A 19,405-nucleotide genomic window follows, 5' to 3' on the forward strand; every position below is an offset into this window, starting at 1 on the left:
CAGTCGGTGGGAACTTCACCAGACTGCCATGACTTCTCAAATATGATGAATAGTGGCTTAGCAACTTCATCTGTCAGTTCCCTCACGACCCACAGATGCATCTCATCACTTCCCATGGACTTGTCCACCTTCAGGTTCCTTAGATGGTCTCAAACCTGATCTTCTCCTACAGTGGGTGGTTCTTCATTCTCACAGTCCCTGCCTTTGCCTTCTGTAACTTGGGCACTTGTCAATGAAGACTGAGGCAAAAAAGTCATTGAGTACCTCAGCCTTCTCCACATCTAGGGTAACGAGATCTCCCGTTTCCTTTTGGAGAAGGATCACATTTCCCCTAGTTCCTCTTTTATCATCGACATACCTATAGAAGCTTTTCTTGTCGCCCTTGACATCCCTGGCCAGCTTTAATTCCATCAGGGCTTTAGCTTTCCTAAACTGATTCCTGGTTGCTCAGACAATTTCTCTGTATTCTTCCAAGGTGCCTGTCCTTGCTTCCACCCTCTGTAGGCTTCCTTTTTGTGTTTGAGTTGGTCCAGGAGCTCCTTGTTCATCCATGCAGGCCTCCTGTTGTTCCTACCTGACTTCCTCTTTGTTGGGATGCACTGCTCCTGAGCTTGGAGGAGGTGATCCTCGAATATTAGCCAGCTTTCTTGGGCCCCTCTGCCCTCCCGGGCTTTATCCCATGATACTCTACCACGCAGATTCCTGAGGAAGTCAAAGTCTGCTCTTCTGAAGCTCAGCTTGCTGAGCACCCTCCTTGCCTCCCTAAGGATCTTGAACTCCACCATTTCATGGTCACTGCAGCCAAGGCTGCCCTTGAGCTTCACATTCCCCACCAGCCTCTCCTTGTTGGTGAGAATGAGATCCAGCATAGCTTGTTTTTCTAAACTGGGCAAATATGAGTAAAATTATTTTCTGTTCAAAATATTCAAAAGGATATGTCTATTTCCTTTTAAATCAGCAGAAGCATTTCAGTGTGCACATATACAGAATGAAAAAACCCTCACCAAATTTCATAATTGAAGTTGCTTATAGGTATAAATATAACTGGAATTGAAGTAACCGAAATATATTAGTCTGGGAAAAAATGTAGAGCATTAGACACCTTATTATAAACAAACTTACTAAATATGAGGCAGCTGATGTAATACAGTACACTAAGTTATTTACTTCCATCGAATGTTACATCTTCCATTTTTGTTCCAACAAAATGTATCACAAATTGTAGTTCAAAGTTTTTCTTTAAAACGTGTCCATAGACATCTATTGATGTATTCATAATGGAAAACGTGTCCATAGACATCTATTGATGTATTCATAATGGAAAACTTAATTCTAAAGTTCTATTTATAAGTCACTTATAAAAGATTAGTATTTAACATATTTTACAAGCAAGTTATAAGTACAAATGGTATGAGTTGCACATAATTGATATAGGTGAGATGTGGCATGGAGCTCAAGATGATAAGCTTCAATGGCTGATGCTGGCTCCATGAAGAGTCAGCTCAAAATGGAGTTAGCTGAGTCCACCTACTAATGAGGCCTACTAATTTGGCTTTCTTGATGGTGGTGCTAGTTACTGGAAATGGGGAGGAGTAAGGTAGTGGTTTTCTCAGAGCAGAAAAAATTAATGAGGCAGCTATAGTATAAGGGAAGGGCAAGGAGGCAGCAACAAGGGCTGAGATTGAGGGGAAAGAAAAGGATTTAAGGAGAAGCAGCAATGAAGCCTGAATAAAACAAACAGGTTGGGGAAGCACCACTGTAGGAGGTGCTAATTAAGTCTAATATCATCAGTTAATATCACAGAGGTCATAAACTGAACAAGCTAATTTCTGAAATTCTATAATAGTCAATAATGCTCAATACCAATAGTTTATGAATTATATTTATAAATAGAATCTTAATGTAAAATGTAAAATATGTTTACATATGGTGCAAGGATGAAAAACATACCAGAAATATAAAAGCTCTTCAGCAATTCCTCTAGTTGCAAATAACAAAGAGGTACCTTGTGTAGAATGGAATATACATAAGTAAATCATCCTTGTATATTTACCAATCCTCATCTTCTGGTATCTTGCTTAAGGGAGGGTTCAGGCAGTATATATGATAAGCCATATTACATTCATCACAAAGGAGTTGCATGTGAGCATCCTGTTTTCCACCACACAAGTAACAGGAGCAAAAGCGACATTCCTTATCTGGGTCAGCCCTGCAGTGCTTGCATTCAGGGCCACTCTTTCCTATCAAAAAAGATAAAAAAAGCCACAGGTCTTAGAAAACTGATTTCAGATTTATAAATACAACATAATGGAAGAATAATATATATGTGTGTGCCCACATGAACATGCCATGGATGTAGTAGCTTTGCTATTACAATGAAGTCTAGGTTTAAAAAGATCAAGCCAACAGGAACAGTTTATACCTATATAACACTTATGTATTACTACATGACATAGCTACTGTCAATATCAACTTGTGTTCTTCAGTCTAACATTTATGAAAGAGTCATTGTCATTTTCCAGGCTAGGTTGCAACCTAGCCTGTTGCTCTGCTACCCTGGCCATTGGGGAATGGAGGCATGTGGGATGTAAAAAAGAAAGAAAATAGCTCTACACAGTCAAACAGTGGCAACATAGTTCACTGGCAGCTTGACTTCACTGAGTCCATTATAATAACTGACTAATTTTTATGAAGACTTAGCACTTATTAATGTGAATGAATAGACTCATTTTGATGGACTAAGTCATGAGAAGATATTGTTCTGCAAGTTGCCTTGGCAGGACCGTCTGTAGAAGGACTTGAACAGAACTGTGAAATTACAGTCATAGTGTTGCGATTAAAAAAAAATGCACAGGGTTGATAAATAAAGAATACAGTTTTATTATAATTTCATAAATTCAAGATAATTTTTATTTAAATCTGAAAAAATCGACAAGTTTCATCTTTATTCTTAGCAATAAGTATTTTTTTCCTCTTAATTCAAACACTCAAATGAAAGAATATGTTTAATTACGTTGGTTTACTAAAACTTAAGCACTTGGATCAGCCTACATTAGTGTTGTAAAATGACCAGATTACTGCTTTTATGCATTACTACATCAATAGGACTCAATTCTTTACACATATGAGCACTGTCCCTATTTGAAAATGGTGCTTTTATGAGGCATTTGACTCCCTGGATTAATGGAATTTCTTCTGCTGTGCGTACAAGCAACAATGAAACTGACTGATCAGCAGCTTCTCTGATTCCTCACCACCACTACTCCACCACTACTTCCTACAGATCAGATCTTGGCATATTCTTCAGCAGGAGTTTTCTTAAATGTAGATATTAATAAACTGTAAATGGATAGCTTGAGCTATGATGAGCAAATTACAACTCAGAAAAACTCCATCCCTCTAAAAAATTAATATCCAGATGGATATAAGAATTATTAATCAAGGACGACAGATGATCCCAGATCATCAATTTTCACATAGTTTCTTTTTACAGAAGTGGAATTAATGCTACCCTTCTGTTTCTGCTCATTTGGGAATTTAGACCAATGTATCCTTCATATAGTAACAGCATAGGTATTGGTTCCTCAGCTAAGGTAAGAAATGTCTTTACAGAAAAAGGAGAATATTTAATAGTCTTATATTAGATGAAAAGGAGAGAGTAGGAAAATTGAACACATGTAGCAGAATTAACTATTACAGAAAGTGTCTGAAACAAGTATAAGTTTAGAAGGAAGAGAAGACTTAAAAGCACTTGACAGCTCAAAGAACTATAGCATTAAAGAAGAACAATTTTGGAGTGAGTATTTCTTTGTAAAAACCATCAGGAAAGACTATGGAAGTGAATCTGACAAACTAAACTATGATTATGCGATACAGTATATAATAATAACAACTAAGTAATGTGATGACCAGAGCACTTCCGGACAGCTGAAGGAACATTTTCCTTATTTCAGTGAAGAAATGGGCCTTGAATCAGGGGACAAGGAGGAACTGGAACAATTGTTTGAGAGTTTGGATTAGAAGCAGGAAGCTAGAGCAGTGGTCTCCAAATTTTTTTGTTTGTGCATCCCATCAGTAAAAAACTTTTGAGCATGCATCTTCAATATATATATATTTATTTATAAATGATATACATGTATTACTCTACTAATATATTATGTACATTATAAAATATACACAAAAAAGAAGTTTAAAAAGGATGAGATAAAGACAAAATAAACACTATTTAAAATTTAATTTAATTTTAGAACAGGGCAAAAATTATTTTCTTCCTGCACCCCAATGAATTCTCTTGCACACTTGCTGGGGTGTATGCACCCCACTTTGGCATCCACTGAGCTAGAGAACCAAGACACCTTTGATAATAATGGACAAATGAATAGTATGTGTCAAAGTTTAAATTATCTTCTCTTTTCCTCATATCACATTTTCTTCAACCATCCTATGAAGTTTAAAACTTGATCTTCTGGTTCTCTGAAACTACTGCAATATCGAATTATATCATTCACCTGGATAAACAAAACTCTTTTCTGATGTTCCCAAGTAGCTCTAGACTATCAGAAATGCTATAAATTAAGAATATTATTTTCTTACTTTTAAAAGAAGTGATATATCGTGACATCTATCAGATAACATTTGACTCCTGTTACTACTATTACTTTAGGACAAAGGTAAAAGGATAAAATAAAAAGTTTAAGGTAGATGAGAAGAACGAAACATATAGTCATTTTTATTACTGATAACAATCAATTTGCAAGAGTTTCCTCATGTACTCTAACTCTAACTAAAAGCAAACTCAGTGAGACAAAAGGGAAGAACTGGGCCATAAAACATCCTTTTTCCATTTCTATTTTAAAGTGGTTTAATAACTCAAATTGCATTGATTTTACTTGCACTGTATGGATAGAGATGAGCCTGTTCACCCCTACCACCACTGTACAATTTAGCTGCATAGGTTCTTTCATATTCCTTTCTTTTGAAGGATAAAACTTATCTGATGTTCATTGTACAAATTTAGATTCTGATAGAAGTTAAAGTAACATGTTGATGATCAGTTCTATTTTGTATAAAAAAATCTAAAATATGTTTCTGCGGAGAAAAAATATGTTTTCTGCGGAGAATAAAATATATTTTCTGCGGAGATCCACTTCAGAGCAGGTAAGACTGCGACTGGGGAGAGCTGCTGAAGAAAAAAGCCGAAGAAAAGCTCTTTTCTAGGGCTTTTCTGGAAGCATTTTCTAGCCGGGACCAGATCTGCCGCTGTTGGGGGCGGTGCCGGCGTAGGCGGGCTGCTGCGAGAGCCGGGCGGAGTCAGCACAGCTGTGAGTCACGGGGCTATAAATAGCCTCAGGGAGGGCAAGGATAGAGTCATTGCCCACCGGGAACGAGCTGAGGAAGGCTATTGTTCCTGCCTAACGAGGGGACAGCTGCTGCAGTTTACAGCTTCTTGGACGGGTTTTGAAGTGCTCCACCTTATCAAGGAGTCATGGTGGCGACTCAGGAGGAAAAATGTGCTTTCTGCACCCACTTAAAGGGATGTGGTGTTCAGATCACAGGCTGTGAGGAATGTCACAGCTTATCCTTGGTAGCTGGGAGCAACCCTGAGGATGGCTGCGTGAGGTGCGAGCAGGTCGATGACCTGCTAAGCCGGGTGGCGCAGCTCCAGGATGAAGTGCTGGAGCTCAGGGAGGAGGTGAGCAGGTTAAGAATAATTAGGGAAAGCAAGAGGGAAATTGACAGCTGCCATAATCTGGTTGTGGCAGAGCTGAAAGATGAAGCAGAGAGGTTAAAGGGGATAAGGGAACGTGAGGAATTAGGGGACAGGGAGCGATGGCACAAGGTCCCTGCTTGGCGTGGCAAGTGCAATTGCCTGGCAATTCCCTTGCCCCCCCAGGTGTCCTTATGTAACAGGTACAGTGCTCTGCAAGGGGAACTGGATGACAGGGAGGGTGATGGTTGTCCCTGCTTGGAGGTGTCTCCAAAGCTGGGTTGGACTGCCGTCGGTATTAAAACCTCATCAAAAGAGGAAAATATAGAGGAGGGCCCATGCAGAGGGTTGCCTAAGGGGAGTCAGTCTGCTCCACGATTTCTGACTGCCCCTGTTAAAAGAAAAAGGAGGGTGATTGTCATAGGTGATTCCCTTCTGAAGGGAACAGAGGGGCCAATATGTCTACCGGACCCAACCCACAGGGAAGTCTGCTGCCTCCCTGGGGCCCGGGTCAGGGACGTCACTAGGAAACTCCCTGGTCTGGTACGGCCCTCTGATTATTATCCATTACTGGTCATGCAGGTTGGTACTGATGAGCTAACAGAGAGAAGTCCAAAGGCCATCAAAAGGGACTTTGTGATCATGAAATGGTAGAATTCAAGATACTTAGAGAAGCAAGGAGGGTGCACAGCAGGCTCACTACCCTGGATTTCAGGAAAGCAGACTTTGGCCTCTTCAAGGATCTCCTTGCTAGAGTACAATGGGATGAAGCCCTGGAGGGAAGAGGGGCACAAGAAAGCTGGTTAATATTCAAGGATCACCTCCTCAAAGCTCAGGAGTGGTGCATCCCAACAAAGAGAAAGTCAGGTAGGAACACCAGGAGGCCCGCATGGATGAACAAGGAGCTCCTGGATCAACTTGGGCACAAAAAGAAAGCCTATAGGGGGTGGAAGCAAGGACAGGTAGCCTGGGAAGAATACAGAGAAATTGTCCGAGTAACCAGAGATCAGGTTAGGAAAGCCAAAGCCCTGATAGAGTTAAATCTGGCCAGGGACATCAAGGGCAACAAGAAAGGCTTCTATAGATATGTCAATGATAAAAAGAGATCTAGGGAGAATGTAGACCCTCTCCGGAAGGAAATGGGGGACCTGGTTACCCGGGACATGGAGAAGGCTGAGGTTCTCAATGACTCCTTTGCCTCAGTCTTCACTGGTAAGAGCTCTAGTGGCATGGCCCAAGTCATGGAAGGCAAAGTCAGGGACTGTGAGAATGAAGAACCGCCCACTGTAGGAGAAGACCAGGTTCGAGACCATCTTAAGAATCTGAAGGTGGACAAGTCCATGGGACCGGATGAGGTGTATCCGCGGGTCCTGAGGGAACTGGCAGATGAAGTTGCTAAGCCACTATCCATCATGTTTCAGAAGTCGTGGCAATCTGGTGAAGTTCCCACTGACTGGAAAATGGGAAACATAGCTCCCATCTTTAAAAAGGGGAAAAAAGAAGACCCAGGGAACTACAGGCCAGTCAGTCTCACCTCTGTGCTCGGCAAGATCATGGAGCAGATCCTCCTGGTGACTATGCTAAGGCACATAGAAAATAAGGAGGTGATTGGTGACAGCCAACATGGCTTCACTAAGGGCAAATCCTGCCTGACTAATTTGGTGGCCTTCTATGATGAGGTTACGGCATTGATGGATAGGGGAAGAGCAACTGACATTGTCTACCTGGACTTATCCAAAGCATTAGAAACTGTCCCACACGACATCCTTATCTCTAAACTAGAAAGACGTGGGTTTGATGCATGGACCACTCGGTGGATAAGGAATATGCTGGATGGTCGAACTCAAAGAGTTGTGGTCAATGGTTCAATGTCCAAGTGGAGGCCAGTGACGAGTGGTGTTCCTCAGGGATCGGTACTGGGACCAGTGCTATTTAACATCTTTGTTGGCGACATGGACAGTGGGATCAAGTGCACCCTCAGCAAGTTTGCGGATGACACCAAGTTGTGTGGTGCTGTGGACACGCTGGAGGGAAGGGATGCCATCCAGAGGGACCTTGACAGGCTGGAGAGGTGGGCCTGTGAGAACCTCATGAAGTTCAACTAGGCCAAGTGCAAGGTCCTGCATGTGGGTCGGGGCAATCCCATGCACAAGTACAGGCTGGGCGGAGAATGGATTGAGAGCAGCCCTGAGGAAAAGGACTTGGGAGTGCTGGTGGATGAGAAGCTCAACATGAGCCAGCAATATGCACTTGCAGCCCAGAAAGCCAACCGTATCCTGGACTGTATCAAAAGGAGCGTGGCCAGCAGGTTGAGGGAAGTGATTCTGCCCCTCTACTCAACTCTCGTGAGACCCCACCTGGAATACTGTGTTCAGCTCTGGAGTCCCCAGCACAATAAGGACATGGAGCTACTGGAACGAGTCCAGAGGAGGGCCACAAAGATGATCCGAGGGCTGGAGCACCTCTCCTATGAAGACAGGCTGAGAGAGTTGGGGCTGTTCAGCCTGGAGAAGAGAAGGCTCCGGGGAGATCTTATAGCAGCTTTCCAGTACCTAAAGGGGGCCTACAGGAAAGCTGGAGAGGGACTTTTTACAAAGGGCGTGTAGTGATAGGTCAAGGGGCAATGGATTTAAACTGAAAGGGGGCAGATTTAGGTTAGATATAAGAAAGAAATTTTTCACTCAGAGGGTGGTGAGGCAGTGGAACAGGTTGCCCAGAGAAGGTGTGGATGCCCCATCCCTGGAAGTGTTCAAGGCCAGGTTGGATGAGGCTTTGAGCAACCTGTTGTAGTGGAGAGTGTCCCTGCCCATGGCAGGGGGGTTGGAACTAGATGATCTTTGAGGTCCCTTCCAACCCAAACCGTTCTACGATTCTAATTCTGTGCTTTGACCCCTTAATTTTTTTAGTGCCGTTCAAATATTTAACAGTCTTAATCATACAATAAAAAAAGCATACTTTTGAAGTCTCCGTCTCCAAATGTCAATGGATAAGCTCCTGGCTTTTCAATCTTGTACATTTCCTCTATAAAAAGGATTCTGCAGTCATTTATTGCATCTTCTGGGCCTCTGAAAAATAAAATTATAATAAAGTACATTGAACTCTGTTTCTTAGTCTTAGCCTCTATAATTGGCAAACCCTGAGTAAAGTAGTATAGTTAACTGGTATCTGTTTTATCAATGATAAAAGAGTTTTTATTGACTTCACAAACAAATGCAGTGCTCTAACATGTAGCAAAATCAAAATACAATATACAGTCTAGTTAGTGGCACAGATGATGAACATCCCAACACAATGTTTCATTGTCCAGCTTGATTCTTCTAAGACTACTTCTAATATAATTGTCCTGGTTTCAGCTGGGACAGAGTTAGCTCTTCTTTTTAGCAGCTAGAAGACCTCTGTGTTTTGGTTTTACTCAGAGGCTTGCTCTGAGAAGAATGTTGATAGCAAGCTGATGTTTGTGGTTGGACGTGAAACTCCAAGGACTTTTCAGTGTGCCGTGTTCTGGCCGGAGTGCAGAAGCACGGTGGGATAAGGGGGGAGCATAGCCGGGACAAGGGGGCCACGATTCCCCTTGTAATTTGTGGTGGAACTTAAGATTGAGGGCCAAACTGGCCAATTAGTATTCCATATCATGCAGCGTCATGCCCAGTATAAAAGTGAGGGTCAGCCGGAAAGAAGGGCTTTTGCGCTTTGGCTCTTTCGACGCTTTGGCTCTTTTGCGCTTCTGCGCTTTCGCTCTATTGCCTTTCCCCCCCCCCTCTCTTCCAGTACTCCCACTCTCGGAGTACTATCTCTCTCTCCCTCTCTATTTTGGGGCCTCGCGTTCATCCGGGATTGCAGCTTCGGGACGAGACGGGTTTCGCATACGAGGGGGTGGTGAGCATCTACACTGTGTATTAAATCATCTGTATTAAATTGTTCTTATCTCAACCCACGGGTTTCCCGTTTCTCCTTTAATTCTCTCCCTCATCCCTGGGGGTGGGGGAGGGTGAGTGAGCGACTGTGTAGGGTTTGGTTGCCGGAGCGGCCTAACCCATGACAATAATACACACCATAACAGTGATTTTATATTAAACCAACACACAGTTATGCCTCATTTTGCTTCTAAATGAAAGGAAACTTTAAATTGAAAGTATACTGAATTGAAAGTGTATATGCATACATGCATATTTGTGTGCGTGCATGTGTGTTTGTGTGTGCATAATGTAAAATACAGAAATATCTATATATCTTAAACTTTAAGTAGATCTATATGGAAAAGTCAAAATAGACAAAAATTCAATAAATTGTTGGCTATTAGTAAGCATCTATTTAAATTCAGAAGCATATTGTATTAAACTACTAAACTGCTAATGTAAAATTTTGTTGAGAAATAAACTGTATTGATAATTTCAGCATAAATCATAGAATCATAGAATGGTTTGGGTTGGAAGGGACCTCAAAGATCATCTAGTTCCAACCTCCCTGCCATGGGCAGGGACACCCTCCACTACAACAGGTTGCCCAAAGCCTCATCCAACCTGGCCTTGAACACTTCCAGGGATGGGGCATCCAAAACTCCTCTGGGCAACCTGTTCCACTGCCTCACCACCTTCATTGTAAAAAATTTCTTCCTTAGATCTAATCTAAATCTACCCTCTTTCAGTTTAAAGCCATTGTCCCTTGTCCTACCACTACATATTCTTGCAAAAAGTCCCTGTCCAGCTTTCTTGCAGGCCCCCTTTAGGTACTGGAATGCTGCAATAAGATCAACCTGGAGCCTTCTCTTCTCCAGGCTGAACAGCCCCAACTCTCTCAGCCTGTCTTCATAGGAGAGGTGCTCCACCCTCGGATCATCTTCGTGGCCCTCCTCTGGACCCGCTTCAGCAGCTCCATGTCCTTCTTGTGTTGGGGACTCCAGAGCTGAACACAGTATTCCAGGTGGGGTCTCATGAGAGCAGAGTAGAGGGGCAGAATCACCTCCCTTGACCTGCTGGCCACACTTCTTTTGATGCAGCCCAGGATATGGTTGGCTTTCTGGGCTACCAGCGCACATTGCCAGCTCATGTTGAACTTCTCATCCACCCGCACTCCCAATTCCTTTTCCTCCATGCTGCTCTCAATCCATTCTCCGCCCAGCCTGTACTTGTGCTTGGGGTTGCCCTGACCCATGTGCAGGACCTTGCACTTGGCCTTGTTGAACTTCATGAGGTTCTCACAGGCCCACCTCTCCAGCCTGTCAAGGTCCCTCTGGATGGCATCCCTTCCCTCCAGCGTGTCCACAACACCACACAGCTTGTGTTGTCAGCAAACTTGCTGAGTGTGCACTTGATCCCACTGTCCATGTCGCCAACAAAGATGTTAAACAGCACCAGCCCCAGTACTGACCCCTGAGGAACACCATTTGTCACTGGCCTCCACCTGGACATCGAGCCATTGACCGCAACTCTTTGATTGCGACCATCCAGCCAATTCCTTATCCACCGAGTGGTCCATGCATCAAAACCACGTCTTTCCAGTTTAGAGACAAGGATGTCATGCGGGACAGTGTCAAATGCTTTCGACAAGTTCAGGTAGATGATGTCAGTTGCTCTTCCCTTCTCCATCAGTGCTGTAACCTCATCATAGAAGGCCACCAAATTAGTCAGGCACAATTTGCCCTTTGTGAAACCATGTTGGCTGTCACCACACGCAGGTATTGGGGTCAGACAAGGGACAATGGCTTTAAACTGAAAGAGTGTAGATTTAGATTAGATCTAAGGAAGAAATTTTTTACAATGAGGGTGGTGAGGCACTGGAACAGGTTGCCCAGAGGAGTTTTGGATGTCCTATCCCTGGAGGTATTCAAGGCCAGGTTGGATGAGGCTTTGAGCAACCAGGTGCAGTTGAAGGTGTCCCTGCCCATGGGACATGATCTTTAAGGTCCCTTCTAATCGAAACCATTCTATGATTGTTTGTGAGAATCCCTTCTAGGATGGTCTGCCACAGCTATGGGGATCTCCCACTTCATTCTATAGGTATGTAGGGGACAAAAGGAAGTCCAAGGAGAACGTAGGCCCCCTCCGGAAGGATACTGGTGCTCTGGTTACCCGGGACATAGAGAAGGATGAGGTACTCAATGAATTTTTCGCCTCAATTTTCACTGATAAAGCCTCTTGTCTTACTGCCCAAGCTGTGGAAAGAACTAGCAGGGACTGTGAGGATGAACCACCGCCCACTGTACTTGAAGAGCAGGTTCGGGAACATCTGAGGAACTTGAAGGTGCACAAGTCCATGGGACCTGATGAGATCCATCCGTGGGTCCTGAAGGAACTGGCGGATGAAGTTGCCAAGCCACTGGCCATTGTATTTGAGAAGTCGTGGCGGTCTGGCGAGGTCCCCGATGACTGGAAGAGAGGGAACATAACCCCCATTTTTAAAAAGGGGAACAAGGAGGACCCGGGCAACTACAGGCCGGTCAGCCTCACCTCTGTGCCTGGCAAGGTCATGGAGCAGATTCTCCTGGGAACCATGCTAAGGCACATGGAGAGCAAGGAGGTGGTGGGTGACAGCCAACATGGCTTCACCAAAGGCAGATCGTGCCTGACCAACTTGGTGGCCTTTTATGATGGGGTGACAGCATCGGTGGACAAGGGTCGACCAATGGATATCATCTACCTGGACTTGTGCAAAGCTTTTGACACTGTCCCGCACGACATTCTTCTCTCTAAACTAGAGAGGCATGGGTTTGATGGATGGACCACTCGGTGGATAAGGAATTGGCTCAATGGCCGCACTCAGAGAGTAGTGGTCAACGGCTCGATGTCCAAGTGGAGACCGGTCACGAGTGGCGTCCCTCAGGGGTCCGTGTTGGGCCCGGCCCTCTTCAACATCTTTGTCGGTGACGTGGACAGTGGCATGGAGTGCACCCTCAGCAAGTTCGCCGATGACACCAAGCTGTGTGGTGCCGTTGACACGCTGGAAGGGAGGGATGCCATCCAGAGGGACCTCGACAGGCTGGAGAGGTGGGCCCATACCAACCTCATGAAGTTCAACCAGGCCAAATGCAAGGTCCTACATCTGGGTCGTGGCAATCCCAGGCACAAATACAGACTGGGTGGAGAATGGATCGAGAGCAGCCCTGAGGAGAAGGACTTGGGAGTACTGGTGGACGAGAAGCTCAATATGAGCCGGCAATGTGCTCTTGCGGCCCAGAAGGCCAACCGCGTCCTGGGCTGCATCAAGAGGAGCGTGGCCAGCAGGTCGAGAGAGGTGATTCTTCCCCTCTACTCTGCCCTCGTGAGACCTCACCTGGAGTACTGCGTCCAGTTCTGGAGCCCCCAACATAAGAAGGACATGGACCAGTTGGAGAGGGTCCAGAGGAGGGCCACGAAGATGATAAGAGGGCTGGAGCACCTTTCCTATGAGGACAGGCTGAAAGAGTTGGGGCTGTTCAGCCTGGAGAAGAGGAGGCTCCGGGGTGACCTTATAGCGGTCTTCCAGTACCTCAAGGGGGCCTACAGGAAAGATGGGGAGAGGCTGTTCAGGAGGGCCAGTTGTGATAGGACAAGGGGTAATGGTTTTAAAATAGAGGGAGGTAGATTCAGGTTGGATATTAGGAAAAAATTTTTTACCATGAGAGTTGTAGAACACTGGAACAGGTTGCCCAGAGAGGTGGTGGATGCTCCATCCCTGGAGATGTTCAAGGCCAGGTTGGACGAGGCCCTGAGCAACCTGATCTAGTTGGAGATATCCCTGTTCCTTGCAGGGGGGTTGGACTAGATGACCTTTGAAGGTCCCTTCCAGCCCTAACCATTCTATGATTCTATGATTCTATGATTCCCCTAGTTTTTATACTTATTTTGAGCAATTTCTTACTTATTCTAGTCATCGTATTACATATTCATACTTGGCCTCTGGCTCACATTATTCTCATGGTTTCTCGATGCATCACCTTATTGACTGCCTTGATTCTAACCCTTCATCACTCCATATCAAACTCCCGTTCGCACTTGACACCCTTGGGGAGGTGGGAGGCATTGACATCGTCTTGGCCTTATGTCACCATGACAAGATGACCACCCTTTCCCCCACTGATTTGCATAAGCACAGGTGGAAATGGGAAGCTAGTACTGTCTTATATGGTATTTCTGGGTCCCATACACACCAATGATGGAATCAGCATAGAAGGGGAAGCAGACATGGGATATGATGATTGCTTAAGAAGTCCAGATAGTGCTTCCATAACTCAACAATAAAAGAGGATAGGCTTATCAGGTGAGTATCATCTCAGCATGTTCATCGTGGTCTACTGAGAAATGCCAGACTCCACTAGGGGAATTAAGGTGCATATCAAAGATTCTAAAGGAATTTCCTTCACACATGAACCTCAGACCTGGCTCAGCTGCAGAAATACAGTATGTTAATGTCAACCTAATGATGAGTAGCAAACAAAAACTAAAAGCTTTAGGTTTTGTTTCCTTGTTTAAAAATGTAATTAGTCTTTCCATATTAGCTAAAGAAATCTTACCCCAGCAGAATTTTAGCATGAACCTCTTTGTTAGTCCTTGAAATTTCTCTCAGAGAGGTAATTTCTGCATCAAACCAGAATCCTCTTTCTTCTGGAGCCTCAACATTGTAGTTAACCATCACCACATCACCCACTTTTAGTTCACTCCACTTCAGAATGGTTCTTGCTCGTGGTCGAAGATTTTTGGTGTCCATTTCTACTATGCCATTCTCTGGATATCTTCAAAGGCAAAAACCGAACAGAAGTGACAATTAGTACTCCCAAAGTAGTATGAAGTAAGTTAAAGACAATGTTTTTCAGAAGCACAATTTTCAAAATAACTTTTAGGAGTGTTAATGCTTAACTCTGTTTAAAAATTTGATATAGTATGTTTTTTCTAAATTTTATATTAGTCTAAATGCAGACTAGTGACTTGACTAATCTCATAGCAGAAAAATCATCCAGCAATCCAAAGAAAAAAAACCCAAAACATGAGCATTTGATGATTTCTTTTTATAGGTTCAAGTTTCCACATAGGCACAGATCAAATTTATTCTCAGTAAATTCAAAGGACCCAATTAAGTCAACAGTAAAAAAACAACAAAGATTAAAACTCGAATCTTCAGAACTGCTCATTTCTAATTTAACTTGGCTTTCATACATTTGTTACATTTCCACCAATTTCAATAACAACATAGCTAAGACAATGTTAGCTCATTTAAAAAAAAAATCAAGTCTACAAACATAGCATGTATAAAAAGAATCTCATGATGAAGATTGCACAAGTCTACATTCCATTTACCAAACAATGTTTTAGAAAATGGCTAGCTGCAGAAACCCATAACCAAAATGAGTACTATTTCTAAGACTTTCTAATAAACATGGGAGCTAATAGTTTTAAAGTGTTTTCTTTCTTCAGTTATGAAATTAAAACCCTATTATGTTAAATCAGAGAAGTATTACTTCAGGATTTCTCTTAATGAGATACAGTTAGGGTTGCAAAATAATCAGAAATAAAGAATAGGCAGAAAGAAAAAAGACAGTGCACTAAAAGACATTTATGGGACTTTGGGTTCTTTGGCAGTTTTGGGTTTTTTTGAACTAGAAACCTAATTATCCCCCCCTGCATCCCAGCTATATTAGGAGCTATATAGGGAGCTCTATTCCCTTTTCAAGTTGAGAGACATTCATTTAGAACAACTAAAGTAGGGCTATTTGAATAGGATTGTAATACAATTAAAGAGCACAAAACAAATAAAAAAGAGATGCTTAAGGCTTTGGAGGTGCCAATTCTGTTTAACAACATAGTCTTTAATTCTTTGTGTAAAGCCATTTTGCAGTGACTGTAGAGGTTGCATAGCCTCCTTATGTGTTGGAAAAACTGCTACGTGAACACTGGAAATAACCGCAGGAAAAGGAAATTGAACTGTTATAAGAAGATAGAAATATAACCTTTTAAACTAAACCAGATTAATTAGAATAGCATAGCATAGCATAGCATAGCATAGAATAGAATAGAATAGAATAGAATAGTTCAGTTGGAAGGAACATACAAGGATCATCTAGTCCAACTGCCTGAACACTTCAGAGCTGAGCAAAAGTTAAAGCATGTTGTTAAGGGCATTGTCCAAATGCCTCAAACACTGACAGACGTGGGGCATTGACCACCTCTCTAGGAAGCCTGTTCCAGTGTTTGACCACCCTCTCGGTAAAGAAATGCTTCCTAATGTCAAGTCTGACCCTCCCCTGATGCAGCTTTGAACCGTTCCCAGGTGTCCTGTTGCTGGATCCCAGGGAGAAGAGCTCAGCACCTCCCTCTCCACATCCTCTCCTCAGGAAGCTGTAGGGAGCAATGAGGTCATCCCTCAGCCTCCTTCTCTCCAAACTAGACAAAACCAGAGTCCTTGGTCCATCCTCAAAGAACATACCTTCCATCCCTTTCACCAGCTTTGCTGCCCTCCTCTGGACACATTCAAGGACCTTAACACCCTTCGTAAATCGTGGGGCCCAGAACTGCACACAGTACTCAAGGTGAGGCCGCGCCAAACACTGAATACAGCGGGATCATCACCTCTTCTGACCGGCTGATTATTATACTGTGTTTAATGCACTCCAGGATGCAGTTTGCCCTCTTGGCTGCCAGGGCACACTGCTGGCTCATATTGAGCCTACCGTCAACCAGCACCCCCAGATCCCTTTCTGCAGGACTGCTCTCCAGTCACTCCTCTCCCAATCTATACTTGTGCCCGGCGTTACTCCATCCCAAGTGCAGAATCCGTCATCCGGTCTTGTTAAATTTCATCCCATTAATCATTGTCCAATGCTCCAGTCTATCTAGATCACTCTGCAAGGCCTCTTGTCCCTCAAGAGAGTCAACAGCACCTCCCAGTTTGGTATCGTCAGCAAACTTGCTAATTGTGCATCCAACTCTTGCATCCAGATCATTGATAAAAATATTGAACAAAACTGACCCTAGAATTAAGCCCTGAGGAACACCACTGGTGACTGGTCGCAAAGTAGATGTAGCCCCATTCACTACAACCCTTTGAGCCCTGCCATTCAGGCAGTTCTGCACCCAGCACACTATGAACCTGCTCATCTCACAGTTGGACAACTTGTCCAGAAGGATGCTGTGAGGGACAGTATCAAAAGTCTTACTAAAATCCAGATAACCTACATCCAATGCCTTCCCTTCATCCATTAGGCCTGATGATTGCATTGTTCTTTAAATGCCTTTCAATAGTACCCAGTATGATCTTCTCCATCATTTTTCCAGGTACTGAGGTTAGACTAACAGGTCTGTAGTTTCCTGGGTCTTCCCTTATGCCCTTCTTGTAAATAGGAATAGCATTGACTAGCTTCCAGTCAGTGGGGACCTCCCCAGACTCCCAAGACCTTTGGTAGATGATTGAGGGGGGTCCTGCCGTAACATCCTCTAGCTCCTTCTGTACTCTGGGATGAATCCCATCAGGTCCCATGGACTTGTGAACATTCAGCTGATACAGCCAGTCCCTTACAATTTTAGTGTCCACAAATGGAATGTCACTGTTCCCACACTCATGGTCCTCCAACTCAGGGGACTGGGCAGCCCAAGGTCTATCAGTATTATTAAAGACTGAGGCAAAAAAAAAAAAAAGCATTGAATGCCTCTGCTTTTTCTTCATCCCTATTTGTCAGGTAACCATCTTCAACAAGTATTGGTCCAATGTTTTCCTTAGACCTCTTTTTGCTATTAATGTACTTTAAAAAGCCTTTCTTGTTGTCTGACACAACAGTGGCCAGTTTCAACTCTAATTGAGCTTTGGCCTTTCACGTCTTCTCCCTGAATATATGAATCACAGCTCTGTAACCTTCCTGCAAAGCCTGACTTCTCTTCCAGATATCGTACAGTTTCTTTTTCCTCTTGAGTTCCATGAAGAGTTCTGCCTCGCTTGCTTGACTTGTGACACAAAGGGATTGCCTGCTCCTGTGCTTTTAAAAGGTGGTTCTTAAAGACTGACCAGCACTAGCTGACTTCTAAGCTCTCAAAAGCAGATTCCCAGGGGACACTGCTAAGTAGCTCCATGAATACCTTAAAGTTTGCTCTCTTGAAATCCAAGGTAGCAACTCTGCTATCCTTTTTTTCTCATTACACTGAAAATTTTGAACTCAATCATTTCATGATCACTGTGGCCAAGACGACCACCTACCATCACATCTCCCATGAGTCCTTCTCTATTCACAAATAACAAGTCTAGAAGGGCATCTTTCCTAGTTGGCTCCCTGAGTACCCGTGACAAGCAATTATCTTCCACAAACTTCAAGAATTTCCCAGACTTGCTTGTCACAGTAGTATTATATTCCTAGTTGATGTCTGGGAAGTTGAAATCTCCCATAAGGACAAGGGCTCCTGATCCAGAGATTTCTCCTAATTGCCTATAGAATAACTAATCAGTGCTTACATCCTGGTTGGATGATCAGTAGTAGACACCCACTACAATATCTCCTTTGTTTTCCATCCCCCTAATCCTCACCCAGAGTCTCTCAACCACATCATCCCTAACTGTAAGGGCTGTACAATCAAACCTCTCCCTTATATATAGTGCAACTCCTCCACTTTGCCTGCCCTGCCTATCCCTCCTGAACAGCCTGTAGCCCTCCATCCCAGAACTCCAGTCATGGGACTCATTCCGTCAAGCCTCACTAATACCGAGGATATCATAGTTCTGGGAACTGACCAATGCTTTCAGTTCATCCTGTTTGTTTCTCATACTGCGTGCGTTGGTGTACAGGCATTTCAGATGTGTTCCTGAGCCCTCCATGCTCCCAGCAGCAGTATAAATGTTCCCACTAGCATTGCCACCCTCAGGCAAAGTCATGCCAACCCTTGGCTTACCTTCAACTCTCCCGTTGGTATCCCCTTCCCCCATCAATTCTAGTTAAGTTCATTTCTGATGCTGCACAGTAAAAAGAGGCTTCCGCCATAAAAATAGTACTAGCTTTTAAAACATCTGTTTTAATCAGGTCACAGTACAGGTTTAAAAGATGAAAAGAAAGCACCTACTACCTGGAGACAACTGCTATTAAAACCACTGTTTCTTTTTAAGAAATATTAATACAAATGAAAAATCTTAAATGAATTCCCCATCATTTATTTATTTATGGGAATTTTAACAAGCACACACATGCTTTATAGTATTAAAGTACTATAACAAATAATTAGACCATAATGGCAAAACTCTAATCTTATTAAAGAAAGTAACTTTTCAACATGCCTATCTGTAGTGAACAAGATAATTCAAAGGTCTTTGGAAAAATATACATTGTAGCTTACTTCATTGTTGCATAAAGAAATTTCTGCTGCTGATAGCAACTTAAATGTGAGGGCTCTGACAAAGTCATATGCCTACTCTTCAACAGTTGATTCAAGGTCCATTGACATGAATTGAAACGTTCTCTTTTAACTAAATCGGTTTTGGCTTTAGATATCTTCTATTAAATCTTATGCCCTGGTTTGTTATTGCATAGATGAGTTAGGGAAAAAACTGAGAACTAATATCTATCTTTAGTATTGTTTGCCTTCTACTGGACAGTTACACAGAACTTAGTTTGAATTTGTTGAAACATTATTCGAGTTTACTTGTGGGGGTGGGAACCCCACCCCACCCCACCAGGAAATACAGTAGTTTAAATGTGTCTGTATCTTTATATAAACCAATGGCCCAATAATAAACACATCTATCCTTAATAAC

General features: G+C 43.3%; 1 protein-coding gene across 5 annotated transcripts in view; it reads right to left on the reverse strand.

Annotated features, from left to right (window-relative positions):
• Positions 1-19,405, reverse strand: part of LOC147526210 (E3 ubiquitin-protein ligase UHRF2-like) — a 162,971-nt gene that overhangs the window by 60,969 nt on the left and 82,597 nt on the right. For all 5 annotated transcript variants that reach the window (XM_086630214.1, XM_086630212.1, XM_086630213.1 and 2 more), the window contains 3 exons: positions 14,196-14,414; positions 8,663-8,772; positions 2,054-2,240 (listed from right to left, as the gene is read on the reverse strand). In XM_086630214.1, the coding sequence (XP_086486340.1) occupies positions 2,054-2,240; positions 8,663-8,772; positions 14,196-14,414 (516 nt within the window). The remainder of the gene's footprint in view (positions 1-2,053; positions 2,241-8,662; positions 8,773-14,195; positions 14,415-19,405) is intronic.

The sequence above is a fragment of the Tauraco erythrolophus genome, chromosome W (genome assembly GCF_009769465.1).
Source record: "Tauraco erythrolophus isolate bTauEry1 chromosome W, bTauEry1.pri, whole genome shotgun sequence".
Taxonomy (NCBI): domain Eukaryota; kingdom Metazoa; phylum Chordata; class Aves; order Musophagiformes; family Musophagidae; genus Tauraco; species Tauraco erythrolophus.